This window comes from Charadrius vociferus, unplaced genomic scaffold (genome assembly GCF_000708025.1).
Source record: "Charadrius vociferus isolate BGI_N301 unplaced genomic scaffold, ASM70802v2 scaffold871, whole genome shotgun sequence".
In the NCBI taxonomy this organism is placed as follows: domain Eukaryota; kingdom Metazoa; phylum Chordata; class Aves; order Charadriiformes; family Charadriidae; genus Charadrius; species Charadrius vociferus.
The window spans coordinates 627,342-644,837 of NW_009646866.1; the positions used below are offsets into that span (position 1 = coordinate 627,342).

Below are 17,496 nucleotides of genomic sequence, written 5' to 3' on the forward strand. Positions count from 1 at the left end.
ATTAGGCTCCTGTTCTGATTCACCTCTAGGGAAGAGGAAAGCATCCTAGAGCTAAAAGTTAACCTCTGTTAACTCATGCCCCGCAACAGCCTCTTAGAAGTGGACACAGTCCTAAACAGACACTACAGAAGTAATTGCTGTACTTAGTCTCCTGTTTCTCCTTTAGCCTTTGTCATTTAACTCAGTTTACTTAAATTGCATTGCTAAAATACAAATTACCTTGCACGTGCTCAAGAAAGTAGATTACCTTGGAAACACCTGTGGAAATATTAGGGTGCAACTTCTCAAACAAGTCCATCAGGTTCCCTTGGGAAAGGGGTTCCTGGCAGCCACACAATGCCAACCTCGTGTAATAGAGATCAGCTAGCAGCAACGCAGAGGGGTCCGAAGGGAAAGTGCTAAAACAACAGTGTTTTATTAGCACATAGAGAGCACTGCAACAATACAGATTATTTGAAACTAAGGCAGTAGTGATGATAACAACATCAAGGGAAAATTCCACGTAACTTCAGATTCTGCTGGCACCAGCAGGCCAGTGAAGTCAGACTTCACCAGCACGCTGGCTTGCAGCCTCAAAGCGCAATCACCTATGAGAACCCAAGAGGCATGAGATTCCTCCTTTGTATTAATCAGGCTTGTCAAGCTGTAGCTAGCAGGCTGGATCCACACACAGCTACAGAAAACAAATCTGCATAGGTCAGACAAAGGTTGCTGCTACTGCCCAGGTGCCCAGTCAATGATCAACTTCAACAGAAAATTAATAATCCAGGCTTAGGTGAGACACCAGAAGTCCTGCCTGACCACAGGGAAGCCTCCTTTCTGCTACCTTACATCCCTTGCTCCAAGTGGGTTTCACACCCCGTGCCCAAAGCTGGCAGAAAAACACTAGACTGAAGCACCCTGCCAAGACTTCCTGCCTGATCTGGGCAAGCTGCTTCATCTCCATCAAGCCTCAGACAAGGGCACCATGATTTCCTAACTGACCAGGATGTTCTGAAGTTCAAGCTACTAAAGACTTGGAGATGCTCCAGCTCAATAGTGATGGGGGACAGCAAGTTCTGCAGCATTTGCCAGAGAGAAATCAATGGTCTCCCTTGATCCCTCCAGCCACTTAGTTATGTGTGCTAATTGTAGAGTAGATTAGTGTTACAATAAATAAAATGGAGCATACAAAACCTCCTCCCACTATGGAGCAAGCACACACAGAGGTATGTAAGGACATGGTGGAATCCCAACACCAGCAGCAGACTGCAGAAGTTCAGGCTTTTGACACAACTCAGAAAAAGCTATTCCTGTCTCTTTTATCATTATTATGTATGACACAGTTAGCAAGCGTAGCACTCCTTTGTATAACTAGAACCAATTTATGAGACACAGTACCCTGCAGCAGTCTAAGAAAGCTTCAGTTGGCAGAGAAAATGTCACCGAACAGGCACTACATCTACCTGGTTCTCCAAACAAACAGTGCCTACAACACTCTTACTTACATAACCCCAACACTGAAGCAATGCACTGGCCTAACAGAACGGGTAACACACAAAGAGGCATTTAACAAGCCCCTACACAAAGGTAAAGCCAACTCTTTGCTGTACCAAGGAGAATCACAAAGGATCACAGAACAGGCAGAGTTTACTTACGCCACCAAGCTCTTGACACGCTCCACAGGTAACAAATGGAGTATTTCAGAAGACTCCGCCAAACTAAGAAGAGTACTTACAGCTTGGCAGGCCACGAACAGGCTTCCTGGAGCAAAGAGAGAACAAGAACAGCATGTATATTTACTCAGCTCTCAAATGACTTGTGTTTGTATGGTGCTTGCCCATCTTGAAATGGCTGGAGTCACAGAAATAGGGTAACACATGGATCCCAGATCTGGCGTGTGTATTTTCTAACCATTATCATAACCCATAAAGGAAATGCTCCTCTGGCTGTCAAAGTAAATGCCTACTCCAGCAAGCCAGCATTGAAAGCTGTGAGCAGCTCCCAGTTTGCATCTGTTTCCATCACACCCACGTACACGGGGAGCAGAGATCTGGAGCTAAGCACTGTTGCAGATGTCTCAGACAGCTCTATGCTACAAATGGCACTCGGAAATGAAGAAACGCTGCCCAAATCGATATGAATGCTAGAAAATAGAAGCAAAAAAATATACCGATGCTACCACACAGGTGCCTATAAACTTTGGCACTTCCGCAACTACCATATGAGAGCTTCAAAGCTGTCCCATGTACTTAAAGGCTGAATATTTGTTAGTGAATGGAAGGGTTTTGCTGAATTTTGTTACAGCAATCGCATCTCCTTCCTAAACCTCTCAGCCTCCTTTAGAGATGGAGAGTTTCCCAGAAGCACAGGAGAGCCAAAGCCCTTCCAGACAAGAAAGGAGAAGGGCAATTCCTTTCCCCTGCCACTCCTAAAGTTAACAAGTAGGCTGTTTAAAAAAATAATAAAAAAATCCTTTCCTTCCTCTCTTCCCAAGCAGAAGAAACACTGTTGCTAAACCAGGCAAACTGAAAAAAGTTGTTTAAAGGATATAATTTCCTTACATACTGCCAGCTGCTATGGAGAATAACAAGTGAGCATTCAATTCCCATTTATTCCTTTGAAAACATCCCTCTATTCCAAGTTGCTTAACACCGCAGGTGTGTGCCAAATCCCGCTCACCATTAACCTCTGCAAGGAGCTCCTCAGAGAGGAAAAGAAAGAGCAAGTAATGACAGGATGAAGCTTTCTGCATCTATAGCGTTAAGGGCACAGGTTCCTAAACCATAATCTGCATACAATTTGGTAGCAGAACCTCTGTGCTGGACAAAGATAGCGGCTCCCACCTCACTGTGGACACAACCATATGATCAACAGGATAAGCCCTTCCATACAAGCGGTGACCCCCAAGCAGCTGCCAGGGGTTACTTGCTGTTCGCAAGCCAGCTTCCTTGCACTCCCCAGCAGCTGCAGAAAAACACCCAGTTCTGGGACTTTCACTTTGCCTCAGGTTACACAGGCCATGCAGGTCAAATAGGGAGCACAGGGCTGGGGTGTACCTTGCACAGGCAGTGAGAGAAGACTGGAGTCCTAGCAGGAGATTAAGGAATTGTAGAGATCATGGAGCTGGAAAGAATGGCGGAGGATGAAGAAAGTGTCCAGGAACCCTAGTTTGGGAGGAGGGTGAGGAAAATCAAGCAAAGAATGTAGGATGGGGCAACAGGAGGCAGGACTGTTCGACTGAGGCTGCATTTCTTTTTTTCTTCTCTCTTATGGGCAAAGGCAGAAATAGCCTTTTGCACGGGCACAGAGCTGGCGCAGAGCGGCAACTGTGGCCACCAAAGATGAAACCCAAAAAAACCAAAGTTTGGGTATTCCTTTTTTAGAAAAAGTACATTGCCACTAAAATAATCACAACAGCATGCAAACCCTACAAACAGGATAGAAGAAAGGGCTCAATCCAAAAGGGCCGTGCTCAACTAAGACTAGAGAAGAAAAAGCAACGGAGCAAATTGGCAGATACATTTAGTAATGTTTATAAAGGGATTATAAAGGGAAAAGGCCAGATGCTAGACAAACTCTTTCAAACAAAGGAATGATGAACACTGAACCTGGGGCACTCCAATGCTTGCTTATTTTTCGCATAAGGCCAAATACTTGCAATCCATCTGAGTAACAACTGCCCTGCCCAATGAAAACGATGTTGAAACATTGGGGTTTTTTTGGCCAGAGAGGGAAGACAACCAGTCACCACACATGCCTAGAAGAAATATGCAGCATTTTAGAATTGGTGCTGTCACTGAGGTCAGAGAGATGGTCATGTCCCAGACTTTGCACTACAGGTTTGGTATAGTCTAACTGGAGCTTGTGAATCAATAGACTCTCCTTCACTCGACTGCTTCAGCCTGGGTCTGGTTTAGATTGATTTCCATGCTCTTTTTTCTCACTTTCTTCTTTTCCTTTCCAACTATCTCCATTCTCCACTTTGCAGAACATCTGCCACCCCATTATTATTATCAACAGTAAATACAAAATCATTTCTTGAAGGATGTTTCCCCCCAAGCTTTGCTTTTCTAGTTTTACTTCAGCTGGTCAATAAATGTGGGTACAATGCTACTGCTATTCATTTTCATGCTTTGTGTTATCAGAAAAACTGCTTTATATATATTTTTTTTCTATATCAACAGAAAGCAAATAAACAGGAAATAAGCATAACTGACCTTTACAGAGGCTTCCTTTGTCAATGGCTGTGAAGAGAGAGTCTATAAAACTTGTCACACGGGGCAGAATGTTTTCTTTGTCCATTGGTCTGTCCAGAATAAATGGGAAGACTTTTACCTCTATGTTACACTAACACCTACACACGTATGAAAGCTTTCTTTCACATCCATCTTGCACTATATTACAGATAGCTCACTCCAAGTTTGAAACCAGCACCAAACCATTTTTGCTATTTCCGATGCACGATGTAAGCATTCATTGTACCTTCTTTCCAACTATTCCTTCCATACAAGAACATCATAATTATTGAAAAAATACTGTCTAGTCCTCTAGAGAGGACAGTGCTTAAAACACAGAAACTGAAATGTATCAAGTAGGCAATCAAGAAACTGATATTCTATTCCTGACTTTACTATTGACTCATGGTATTTCCACACAGCATTTTTTTCACCTTCTAAGCCCGGCTTCCCCAAACTAGGGCTAGTAATTATTGTCTTTCCCTTAAGTACAATGATTTCTGGCAGATAGCAAACTAGACAGTATTACAGAAATACATGACAATGGTATCTTAAAATACCCCTTACCTAATATGTGGCAGCACAACCAAGGCAACCCAAGGCTGTGAAAGGTCAGTGATGTCTTCCTTCTCTGGTAAATGGATTAAAGACAGTACATGATCCAACACTGGTCCTTCTGCCTTTCCTCCTTGTCTTTTACTTGTTTGTTGCCTTGTATTAGAGCTAAAAATAAAACCAAAGTTTTTAGTAACCCACCACTGCATATCAGAGATTGTTCCTTTTCCTCCCATGATACTCAAAATTATGTTTGCTACTTCCAGCAAAAAGGACTTGGACAACGCAAGGGATTATTTTCTTTTTAATGTCTTCCACAGCCCAAAATGTCATCTAGTCATGCTGAGGAGCACAAAACATGGCCCACAAGAAATGTCAGGTCTGTATTTCAAGTTCAAATAGCATTTCTAAAAGGAAAGGCACTAGTTCTCAGTTGGGCATCCTCACAATGAGGATATAAGGCCTCTAGGAGCACCTGAGATTTGTCGCTGTGATTCCTGTTAGTAAACCATGATCACACTGGCGTAGACAGACTAATGGATGACAGAAAACAACCAGTGAGGTAAAAGTTTGGGGACTTAAAAGGAATCACAAGCTGAGCCCAAATCAACAAGCCTATCTGCAGGCAGAAAGAGTCCATACTGGAACATACGATCAGGAGTACTTCACACCCCACGGACAGCAACCTTTCCATTCCACCCAGGGCTTGCCAGACCAGAGTTAGAAGCCTGCATAGGCTCTACCCTTCAAGAAATACAGAAGCTAACAAAAAGACAGCATCAAGAATCATTAGAGGTTTAAGAAACAAAATTTATGAGATAAACCTCAAGGAATGCTCATTGCAGGAGTGGTTAGACTAGATGACCTTTAAAGGTCCCTTCCAACCCCAACTATTCTATGATTCTATGAATTAGGATTGTTAGTCTAGAGAAAGAAGATTTCAGATGTTTCTGATGATCAAAGCCTGTTATTTGGAAAAGCTAGATACAAGGAGTAAGAAATAATCTGCTCTTTATGTTCCCTGCAGATAAGATAAGCAGCAATGGATTTAAACTGAAGTAAACAAAGTTTAGCTCATACAGTGAGGACTGGGAAAAAAACAAAACAACCAAAAAAAACTAAAGACCTCTGTAACCATACAGATAGGAAAGTACTGGCACAGACTGCCGGGGAAGCTTGGAAATCTCCAGAACTGGAGTATTTAACGACAATTTGGTCAGACATCTTTCAGGACTGGTTCAAGACTTGCTAATTCCATCCTAGGTAGGAGATGAAGTATGCAAGTCTTGAGATGTTTCCCAGCCCAAATTTCTACCACTGACATTGCAGGAGCACTAAAAAGTCTCAAGTAGAACCAAGGCCCTCTCAGCTATGTACTCCATACCACTGAAAATCCAGAGAGATGAACAGACAAAGAAAACAAGGGAAGAAACACAAATTTAATTCTTTTGACTGAACCTGCTGTTCCCTAAACCCTAATAACTCCACTCTATTAAATAAAAATAGGAAAACCCCAGAGAGTGGATTGCTTTTAGGAAAGAGAAAACCTTACACAAAAGGCAATACAAGTCACCACACTGCAGATCAAAGTTTCGAATTATCTGAGCTGGAGTAATTAGAACAATTGGTATTAGCAGATTAGCAACAGTCATTCTGTGCTTGACAGTGGTTACCCCAAATCTTTCCAAAGAGGCTCCAGGGGAAAAGCAACCACTTCATTGCAACCAGGCTAGCTTTGCAACTAGAAGCAGTCAAGCTGTGCCAGCACAGTGCTGTGTCTGGATTAATTACATGCCCTTTGGCACCCAGCTGTGCTCAATGGTAAGACTATAGTACTGCTGCCAAGAAAACTCCTGGACAAGACATATGCATACAGGGAAGAAAGAAGGGGCACAGGCAAGAGGTTAGTAAAGATGACAACCTGGACTGCAGCACTCACTACAAAGATTAACTGCCCAAGTATGAAGAATGCATCTTGGTGAAACAAATGCCCATCACACACCTACTGCAACACTCGCTGGTCTTTTTACATCAGTGATAACCATTCCAGAGCAGTATCTCTTCTCAAATAATCTCACAAAGAAAAATAGGATCCTACCGTATCGCTTGGTTTGCAAATCTGCCAGAACATTGCCATTTAGACAACTCCAGCAAATACCAGGGGGCAACTTTTCTGTAGCTTTGCAGTGCCTGCAGGCCTGCAGCCATGCAGATACACCTGGTGTTTGCTGAACTTGAGAAGTCTCACCTGACGGATGATTCAGTGAAAACAAGAGGATACTTTTCAAATGCCATTGAACCAATGGTAGGAGGCTCTGCTTTCACCAGAATGAGTTTAGCCAGAATTGCCATCGCTTCATCCTTTGTGACAGCATCTGTGCCAGTGAAGCAATGCTCAATGTACTCCAGAAAGCATGGAAGAAAATGCTGAAAGGGAGCAGGGGAAAAAAAAAAAAGAGTAAGGTCAAGGACTGGCAAGTCTCTTTAATCATGATCAAATCCACAAAAATCCACACAACACCAGCCACAGAGGAATCCAAATATTCAAAAATGAGCCAGCAAAACACCAGACTTATCAGTCCTGGTGCCCCAAGTCACCAGCACACAGACATCCTCTTACCCCAGCAGGAACAGTGATCTGATGTAAAAACTCAGTTTGCCCCAAATCTAGTCTCATCAGGACATTCCAGATCCCTGATTTTACTTTCACCTCCTATTCCATTTAATTAATTTGATTCCTCCCAGATCACCAGTTCCAGGCCTGACCTATCAGACATTACTATTCTTCATTTCCCCTTACTTTCTCCAGAACTCCTTCTCTTCCTCCCATAACAAGCCCACCCCGTTAATTCCTAACAGATAAGCTTCTTTTTGTGAGCACAGATACCTGTCACCTTCTCCAACCCTGAGCACCATTACCAAGCTTCAACACAATGGCATAAGTAACCTCTTTCATTCCTACCAGATCATGCCAGGAGTTGAAATAAACATCATGTCAATACACAAAAATGCTTCAGCATAGAAGGCAGGGAAATATACAGTGGATTTCACAGTTGCTCCTTTTGGCAACAAAAATAAACAAAATGCACAAAAGCTTCCACCTACCCTCTCAAATTGCTTCATTGTGAACATCGCCTCAGAGAAGTCCAAAAGAAAGCGCTGTTCAAATCCACTTGCAAATACCTGCAAGATGCAAATGAAAGGTTGACAGGAACACATTAGCAAGAGACATTTCATAGTCAACTCTCCATTATCCATAGGACATTTTTTTTTCAGGTTTATGAATCAACCATGCTTTGAACTCTGAGACACCCAGCCTGGTGCTCTCTTCACAGCCAGCTGAGCTTGTTAGTTCAGGCACACACAACAATACTCTTTCCAGTGACAATTCAGGTACAGAAAAGCATCGCCCTTTTTAACAAACCCTGCTTACACAGTCCTTCATAACAAACCCTGCTGGATCCCACCTGGCTCTGTGCAAAGACAGCTTAGGTATCTCTTTAGTGTGATGTGGAAAATGTAAGCCGGAAATTCTAGGACTGCAGCATAGACACACCAACTGGTAGGAAAAAGCGTAGGCCCAAAAGATCTTTCAACTCAACATTTTGCCTGTGTAGCAGGTTGCACAAAGTTTACCCCTTCACGGGCAGAGCAAACCTCTGTGCTTCTGAAGGACCCAAGATAGGAACAGTCCTCTGAGATACCAAGGATCAGTGCTCCTCGACACCGAGATGTGCAACATAGAAATACACACCCAGATCTCCTTTCCCCAGACCCTTCAGAAGACAAGGACAGCCTTAAGGCTCCTCCAGTTTAACAGGAGCCCACACAAATATCCTCAAATGTTTGAAGGACCACATCTCCTCAGCAAAACTGGACTCATGACACAGGCAGAACCAATCTTACTTCAACACAAGCCAACACTGAAGGTGAGATGAAATTTGATCTTTTTTAAACGACTGCAACAGCATTGTTTTCCCATTGTATATCATATGACATCTTTACTTTCAATTTCTTTTCTTTTTTTTTTTTTTTTTTTTTTTTTTACATACATGGCACAACTATGGTCCACACTGTAAACTGCAAAATTACTGCAACAAGAAAACTGAAGAATTAGACTCCATAGCAGCATAGTGGTAAGAATGTACAGTTAATCCTGTCAATGCTTCAGGAGCAACAGCAGTACTGAAATATGCCTGTCCCTGTGCTTTCTAAATCAAAATGCACTTGCCTGAACCTTGTTCACAAGGCTAAGCCATGCTGACTAAATGTTTGGCAGCTTAGTGAAAAATGTACTTTTTTCATTAAGCCCAACTCACTGACCTGCTTTATAATCTATGGCAGAACATATCCCTTCTCTGTTCTCCCTCCTTTCTCTACAGAGGCTGTAGGTGTTTGAACCAGAGCCTGGTTTTCATTGCAAAGATGTCTGCCACAACGGCAGCGCTATGCTGACAGTCTGTGTGAGACTGTCAAGAAGTCCCAAGAACACAGCAGACGTTATTTAAGGCACTGGGCAGCTTCTCCATTATCTGTGCAAAAAGGCTAAAGGGAACCTTATAGTCTATTTCCTAGCCTGAAGTGGAATGTTCTGAAATCAGCCTGCTCTAGGGAACTTGAATTGTGGGATTTCTGCTACAAGCTGTAGTCTTTGTTACCTTCTCAATAGCTTCTTTGGTCAAAGAATCAGGCAAGAAAACATTCTCAGCCAACAGGAATGCAGAAATGGAAAAAAAACGCAACATTTTTATTAAAATCTGAAATGAAAGAGGGAAAACTGATGTTTGTCTATGAAGATAATGGTTGTCTCGTCTGAATGATCTGAACAGTCTCTGGAGCAGGAGGGCATCATGTTCTAAGCTTCAGCCCACAGAACTGAATCCTAATAATCCTGTTAAAGTTTGAAGGCACTAAACCGACATTTGAACCCAAGAGGGTCAAACATATGTGAATCTGGTAGAACTGCTCTACCATTGATATGGGGGTCCAAGTGTCCTCCACAGTGGCGGGAACTACACAGCTCAGCACGGTCTCTAGCAGCAGCAGCCTGCTTTTTTCCTTCTCATTTTAAAGGAGGACTACACCAGCATTACAGTACAAAAGTAAATTCTCACAGGATCAGAGAGGTAGGAATACTCACTATAAATGTCTCTGTTCACTCAGCTGATGCATCAGAAATGTGTACGAGTGCTTCAGCTGACTACACCTCTTCCATATTCAATTGACACTTCTCGGGCACATCAGCCAAAGGGATGGTCTGACCTACCTGACAGACATCTTCAGGCAGTGAGACTTTGGATCCGTTTGCATGTTCCACTAGGACCAGATATGCTTGCAGAATCCTTTCCATCTGCTCTGAAGCCATACAGCAGTTGGCCTTAGTTATTTTCCTCTGCAAGACTAAGAGTGATTCCTGTTTAAATAAAAAAAGAAAGCTAAATGTTTCAGAGAAATGACCAGACCCTGTTTCACTTACTGCTATTTGAAAGGCATTCTACAGAAGCAATATCTCATCTGCCTGACAAACTATCGTTGACTCTCTCATTCATGTTCAACAAACTAAACCTTGCAGAAACACTATGTTATTCCCATTATGTAAAAACATACATCCCACATTCCTTGGACAGAAACACAAATACATCCCAAGATAAGGGTCTTCTGCAAGGCTTACAAAATAGTAAAGAGGAAGAAAAAGAAATACTTGGCCCCAGACCCACAATGGTATGGAAGCACCCAGCTTCCACTGGAATTGTCAAAACTTAAGTACTTTTACACTTTATGCATCATTGTGCTAATGTGAATGCTGAAAGGTTACTCATATCATCTACATTATAACAGATAGTGGAGCTGCTCTGGATCACTCCTATTACTGTCCCCTTCTGTCCAGGGAATATAAACCCCCACTGAACTATCATAGACTACGGGAATATTTCCTTCTGAGCAAGATATCCCCATGCACCCACCAGTTCCCAGGGTAAAAAAAACAAGCCTCATTAAAAATAAAGGGAATTATGTCACCAATTTCCAAGATTTCATCACAAATGCAGATGCTGACTGACTTGGATCCCAGGGATACAAAACATCCAGTGGCAAACCATTCTGTAGCTAATGACACTTAGGCAATAACTGCCATCATACTGGGTGAGGTAGAAGAAAGAGGATGGGATTTTCTAGGAAACTATAGATAGTCACAGGGTAGCAGTTCCAAGAAGGAGTAAATAGGGCTATTTATCTATCTTGGAAGAACTACCCTAAAGTGCACGTGTATCATTTCCTCCAGTTTCCCATTTCACCCTTCTGATAAGCACAACTGACACAGCTGTCAGTTGCAAGAGGTTTTGATCCCCCTTAGCAAATCCCAATTGCTAGTAAAAACATCTAAATGTTGATCAGGTAAGTAAAAAAATCTTGCCAGGCCCTTGCTCATCATTCTACATCACCCTGACACAACACAGCCCAGCCCACAGCACTCAGCCGTGCTCCCTCAAAACTCAGAGTCTAACCGTCAAGCAGCAAGGAGGGAACACTTGGACTGAAAACACTGTGACTTTCAGTACTTGGCTCTGAGGCTTAAGTTTGGCTCTGCAGGTTCAGCCCAGGTCTGCTGTAAAGAGAGGTGCAAGGCAAAAAGCCTCCCCTTGTCTACCACTAAGCAGTTTTGGAACCTTCAATATACCTAGTTTAGCAACATAAAACATTCCCACTCCAGCAAGGGTCCTGTGAAGTCTGGATCTGTAAAGGCAGATCCTACAAAACCTTGCCCATACGTGGGACGGAGCTCCAAGTCTTGCACAGAGCAGTTCCTGTCTCACTCACAGCACAGCACAGCCACCGAGGTCATTCTGAACTTCCAAAAGAAGGGTGGGATTTTTCCCATGCACATGACCCTGTACTTTATGTTTCCAAAGCAGTAAAAAAAAAATTCTGGTCCTATACGACACAAATACTTTTCTTGGTAAATACACAGAGCTTTTTTCAGTCTCCCATGAATAAATAAATAAAAGAATCAGTGTACCTCCAGGCACTTGAAGACAATGTCAAAATGCTCCTTATGGATATGGACTGCAGCTGATCTGATCATCTGCACAAAGGCTTCTCCCACAGTTACCCATGGTAGTTCAATTTCTTCTTCAGTAATAGGCCCCAGCTTTAACAGAATTAACTTAATAGCCTGCACAGGAAAAGAGAACATCACGTCCTTATACTTAGAAAATAAATCTAGCAATCCTAAAATTAGTTAGCGCAATACACTGCTAAAATATTCCAGTGATCGCAACTCTTTCTAAAGCGACTACAGGCTATCACTTAAAATCTGAAATATCAACAAGCAGTACTATTTTAATATATAGGAATGTTGCACAGGAATTACTAAAAACAACCTTCCTATCTCAAAGAATATTCTCAGAAGGCTTTCAGATCTTATTAAGCAATGAACAGCATGCTTCTCATCAAGGATCCACTGAAGTGAACAAGACAACACTCAATGGTTTCACTGAGCGTTGCCTAAAGGTCCGTTACAGCAACATTTAAAACAGCAATCTTTTCTTGTCTTTACCGTCTCTGCACAAGAGTGGAACATGTTTCGCACACCCTTGCACATCTCAAAAAATAGCTGTCCTACACCTTCCGCCTTCTTGGGGTGCTCCTCCAGGTCACGAAGCATTAAATTGAAGATTGCATTTTTATCAGAGACCTACAAAACACGAGGGGAAAAAGAAAAGTTATCAGAGCTGCCAGATGGATAGAGGCAATTAAATGGCTCCACAGCACCATGTTACTGTCCTAGTCCTGCCTTGCCACAACAGTTCAAACTCGTTATTTCTGCAACCACACAAGGAAACTGAAAAGAGAAAAACGATCAGCTATTCAGTCACTACAGCACCCCCCCTCAAGATGTACACAAGTCTAGTGAGGTAACTGCAGCTGAAATATGTGGTTTTGATTACTATGATTTTAGAGGTAAACGTGTGCATAACGTGTCCACCATTAAACTGGTCCCATCTGAAACACAAAGGTTGCTGCACTGGTGTCGAAAGAAATGTGTATCAGCTGACCACAGAATCCAGTCATCCATAACTATAACCACACTTGGGAATACTGCGAGAACTTCTGGCCCAAGATTGTAAAACCCTCCATTTCTGAGGATTTGACTTGAAGTTCAGCAATTTCTGAAAACAACCAGTCAAACAAATGTGCTTTATTAAGGTCTCTTGACTTAGGAATCCTGGTTTTTCTATATTTTGACTAAATAAAAACCAACAACTACCACTCCCTTTCCTTACTCCATGAAAGGCTGCTGTCTGATCTTGATTGATCTGCCTGGGAACGTTATATACTCTGATTTTCAAGAGTGCAAAAAGGTTGTCTCAAGAATATCAGTTCTACGAAGATCTTAAAGCATTAGCGAAAAAGCCAGTAAGGAAATGTGCATTTATAAGTGAAAGCCTCCCTTTTGTGAGGTTACCTTACCATTTCTAGTAATTTAAGATAAACCAACCACAGACATTTAATTTAACTGCTCTTAAAACAGAGTGCTAAGGCCCCTATTTGCCACTGCTGATACGAAGTGCATGCCATTCTCAGTAAAACAGTCACTAAAAATCACAACTCAGGACATGCCAAATGCCAGTTCAAGCCTTGTTATCCCTTCTTTGGACAAAACCTAGTATTACACGTTGAATCCAAGAACCACCACAGAATGGAGATAGTGTCAAAGTAAAAACACCTCACTTACCTTTCTCATTAGAAAGACAAAACTTTCTGCAGCAAAGTTTCTGATGTGAAGTTTGTGGTGACACAGCAGGGTGCTGTACAGGCTAGAAAGACAAAAAATAATCCACCGTTACAGGTAATGCAAGAATTGCCACCAATTGGTTTTAAAACTTATGCTTTCAGTTTGCACTGCCACTTTTTACAAACACTAAGAATCTGTCCTCGTAGAGAGGGCAAGCACTTTCCTCAACTCAATTCCTTCCCACTGCCCCTGGATAAAGAACAGAGTTTTGCAAAGGTCAAATGACAATGCCAGGCAAATTAAGCCACATTCAGAAATACCTCTAAAATCTCTGGATCCACACAGATTCAGCTGCAGCATCAAGATTTTCAATATATATTATCAGCAGCAGTAAGTGAAACCAAAATTGCTCTGATAAACCAGATTTGGTTTTCAGTTAAGCCAACAGGCTCTCCTGTGCACTTAAAAGTTTCTAAAGATACAATTTACAGAGGTGATAAATACTTGCAGTTCTCTCATAAGCCTCAGTAACAGTTGCAGGTGGCTCAGCACATGTTCAGTGCAGAGCTAGTGGTGCCTCAGATTCACAGTCAAGCAGATGTTTTTTCAATATGCCCAACAGCTTTTGCTGGGTTGAGGAGGAAATCTGTAACCCCTCTTTTGCGCCATCTGTTCCAAACTGAAATTGGGAGGAACCAACACAGACCCACCGGCTACGACAAAAAGAAGAGCCCTGCTACCACAGCAGTGTAAGAATGAACAGTCATACTGGGTCAGGCTACAAGTCTGTCCAGCCCAGTATTCAGTCTATAGCAGCAGCCAGAAACAGAGCCTGGGAAACGTTTAAAAACAGGGCAAACACATAAAATCAGCTTTTAACCACCTGCAGCTCAGGGACTCCCCAAGCCAGAAGTGGCTCCTATGCATTTGTCAACTCCTTCCAACTTGGCCAGTTTCCCTTTGAACCTATGCCAACCTTCCACATCCCCAGCATCCTGCGGCAAGGAGTTTCAAAGCATACAAAACTGTGCACACCTCATCTGCTCCCTCACTAAACAGACAGGAAAAAGAGAAAAACACAAAGGGGAAAATACTGGGAAAGTAACAACTAAAGACTCAAAGGAATCCATCCAATGTCCTAAGTCTAGGTGTTTACAACTGGGAAAGACAGACGTGATACAACTATGACTGAGGTACTTGACAGATAACTCAAGAGACCTATGTTGAATTTAGACTTGGTCACAGGTTTCCAAGACGACTCTGACAATCCAGTGTCTTTCTGAGCTTTGTTTTCCCAGCTGACATGGATGCTTCCTCTCCTATCCCCACAGGAAAAAAGGGGACCGAAGACCCAAATCTGCAGCACAACCCACATGCCCCCTCTGATACAGTGGCCCATGAAAGTCAGTAGGATTTCAAAGAAGCTGTAAACTGTAACAAGCTTCCAAGTCTCTCAGAAGGCAGCGAAAGCATGCTAACAAGTATACTGAAGCATTAAGCCACGTGTTCCTGGGGCATTTACATTCCTATAGCATCTAATAACTGCTGATCAAGACAGACATTGAACACTCCTTTTACCTGTATATTTTGTGTATATCCTTCACCATCAACCTCCACAAGTATTTGTAGAGGTAGGAAAGAGACGTAAAAGACCATTCCAGCAGCCCTGTGTCCTGTGTATCCAGTAACTTGGTGATGGCCAGGAAAAAGTCATGAAAGTGAGGATAGAAATCAGTCTGGAGATCTCGAGCGAGCTGCACCACTAAACTGTGTTTCAGAAAATACATCTGTATTAGTTCATTTCAAAAATAAATCAATAAAAACCTAGCCAAACGCTGCATAATCCAGCACAGTCTCTTTGGAAAGAAAGACAGCATTACCTTTACTTCTGCTTTTATTTAAGTATCACCTATTAGGCAGCTGTGGATAGCAAGAATCTTAAGATTTTTTAAAAAATCATGCAGATAGTAAACAAAAAGACATGAATTATTAACATCAAACAAAGCACATTAATATTCTGTCTGACACTCAGTAAGCACTCAGGCTAATTTGCTTGCTGTGTTGCAGTTTGTGTTTTGTTTTGGTTTTTTTTTTTAAACTTAGAACCATAAAGGTCTATCAGAGGAATACAACCACTCTGGGCATTGCTTGCTCTATCTTTCTCAGTTATAATAAAGGAAAAGAACACTCACAACAGGACTCATGTTTACTTGTAATACCGTCAAGGCTTCTGACTGCATTTTGTCACCATATACTTACTCTAATAGGGGCTGATAAGCAAGACTGCCTTCAACTTCCAAATGTGTCTTCAAGCTCTGCACAATGGCACTCTGGTAGTAGACCAGCTGGTTGAAGGACTGGCATTTGTTGGCCACTTCATTGTAGAATTGCACTGTTCAAGGCACAAAAGAGAAACCCTGAACACTAGTCCAGTTCCTGGTAAACATGTAGGATGTTAAAGAATAATAGCTCTCCAGAGCCCAATCCAAAAACCAAGTCAACAGAAAACCTCCCATTGGGCTCTGGATGCAGAAGAAACATATTCTAAGAGTTTAAGGAAAGCAGGAAATGCGAATAAAAATGACGTACTAAAATGCTGGGTGAGGTTCAGTTCCCTCCATTTCCGTAGTCCTTCAGAAAAGTAGGTTTCAACTTCCTGTGAAAACAAAGATAAAATAATAGCTACCGACCCTGATGAATGTAGCCTGCAAAGATGAGAGGTTCAACTGAAGAAACTATCAAGTGCCTTGAATATTTTAAAAATATTTCAAGAAATCTTGATGACTTCACTTCAAAAGGTTCTATGGATTTTCCCTGAAAATAAGACTTTTCTTTCTATACTCAAAACACATTTGAAAATATTTTCTGGTGACAGGACTTGTTTACGTAATTGCTTTTTAGACCTCTGTTGACTGGCCTTAGATGCTGAGCCATAGCCCACCCAGCACAAATGCTTTGGGATTTCTTTTGGCATTCTCACAGCTACTGAGTGGGAAGTTCAGAAGAACAATCCAGCAGGCCAGGAGGTAATAGCCTGCAAAGAACTATATGCGCAATGATGACCTATAGGACAGATATAGATGACCCTTCTTTATGATCTATAAAGACACATGCACACGCTTTATACACATGCTGCGAGTATTGCAACTGCTTAGCATCCGTAAGTCTTTGCAGGTCCAGACTTCGGACTGCTGACTGCCACAGCAGCATCTCCCATACCCAGAAACATCCACAAGCCCACCAGCCACATGGAAGCCATCAGGGTGGCACCGTCAAAGAGTTGCTACGGCAGTACTGCGAGGCAGGTCAAAAAGTAAAAAAGAACACAGCACGAAATGAGGCTGCAGGAAGGCAGCCTTACCAGAAGCTTCTTTCCAATTTTTGTAAGGTAACCTTTCACGGAGCACATCTACTTGTGATTTCAGAAAACGACTGCAATTGCTGTTCTCACCTCAGCGTAGCTTCCAGTTCTGTCAATCCGATGAATAATATCGATGTTAACATTGCTTAAGCGCTCCGAAAAAGTAAGAAACTGTAAAACAAAAGGACATACACGTTTCTTGCTCAGTTCTGAGAACGGCCCTTCCAAGTCCCCCTCAGTTGCACACCCACTGCAAACAGGAACCCCGTCGCTAACAGCGGGATGCCAGGCAGTATGTGGCAATCTGTAAACAATCCTACCAGAATTTTAAGGCAAAAAAAAATTGTTTAAAATGCCCAGGAGCAGGACCGACACCCCCCACCCCCCCCGTGCTCTGCACAACCATGGCTCGCAGCCCACACACACCTCTCCATAAGACGGTGAGAAAGACGCAGAGAAATCCACCCGCGCCTCAACAAAGGGCCCGGCTCTCGCTTTTCCAGAAGCAACGCCTCGGCTAACACCCCCACTGGATGTTGTTATTTCGTATTAAGCTATGCCGGTTGCCTACCGCGATACCGGCCTGCCTGCGGCCTGACAGGGAGGGTGACTCTGCCCGCCCACCCACC

General features: G+C 42.6%; 1 protein-coding gene across 1 annotated transcript in view; it reads right to left on the bottom strand.

Moving 5' to 3' along the window:
- The window catches only part of UTP20 (UTP20, small subunit (SSU) processome component, homolog (yeast)), a 70,958-nt gene that overhangs the window by 46,361 nt on the left and 7,101 nt on the right, over nucleotides 1–17,496 (bottom strand). The window contains exons 2-16 of the mRNA XM_009894413.1: nucleotides 16,958–17,038; nucleotides 16,096–16,162; nucleotides 15,766–15,898; nucleotides 15,085–15,273; nucleotides 13,507–13,588; nucleotides 12,328–12,465; nucleotides 11,788–11,943; nucleotides 10,039–10,185; nucleotides 9,431–9,529; nucleotides 7,878–7,955; nucleotides 7,021–7,199; nucleotides 4,785–4,940; nucleotides 4,200–4,288; nucleotides 1,638–1,743; nucleotides 248–398 (exon numbers count right to left, since the gene is read on the bottom strand). Coding sequence (XP_009892715.1) covers nucleotides 248–398; nucleotides 1,638–1,743; nucleotides 4,200–4,288; nucleotides 4,785–4,940; nucleotides 7,021–7,199; nucleotides 7,878–7,955; nucleotides 9,431–9,529; nucleotides 10,039–10,185; nucleotides 11,788–11,943; nucleotides 12,328–12,465; nucleotides 13,507–13,588; nucleotides 15,085–15,273; nucleotides 15,766–15,898; nucleotides 16,096–16,162; nucleotides 16,958–17,038 — 1,851 coding nt within the window. The remainder of the gene's footprint in view (nucleotides 1–247; nucleotides 399–1,637; nucleotides 1,744–4,199; nucleotides 4,289–4,784; nucleotides 4,941–7,020; nucleotides 7,200–7,877; nucleotides 7,956–9,430; nucleotides 9,530–10,038; nucleotides 10,186–11,787; nucleotides 11,944–12,327; nucleotides 12,466–13,506; nucleotides 13,589–15,084; nucleotides 15,274–15,765; nucleotides 15,899–16,095; nucleotides 16,163–16,957; nucleotides 17,039–17,496) is intronic.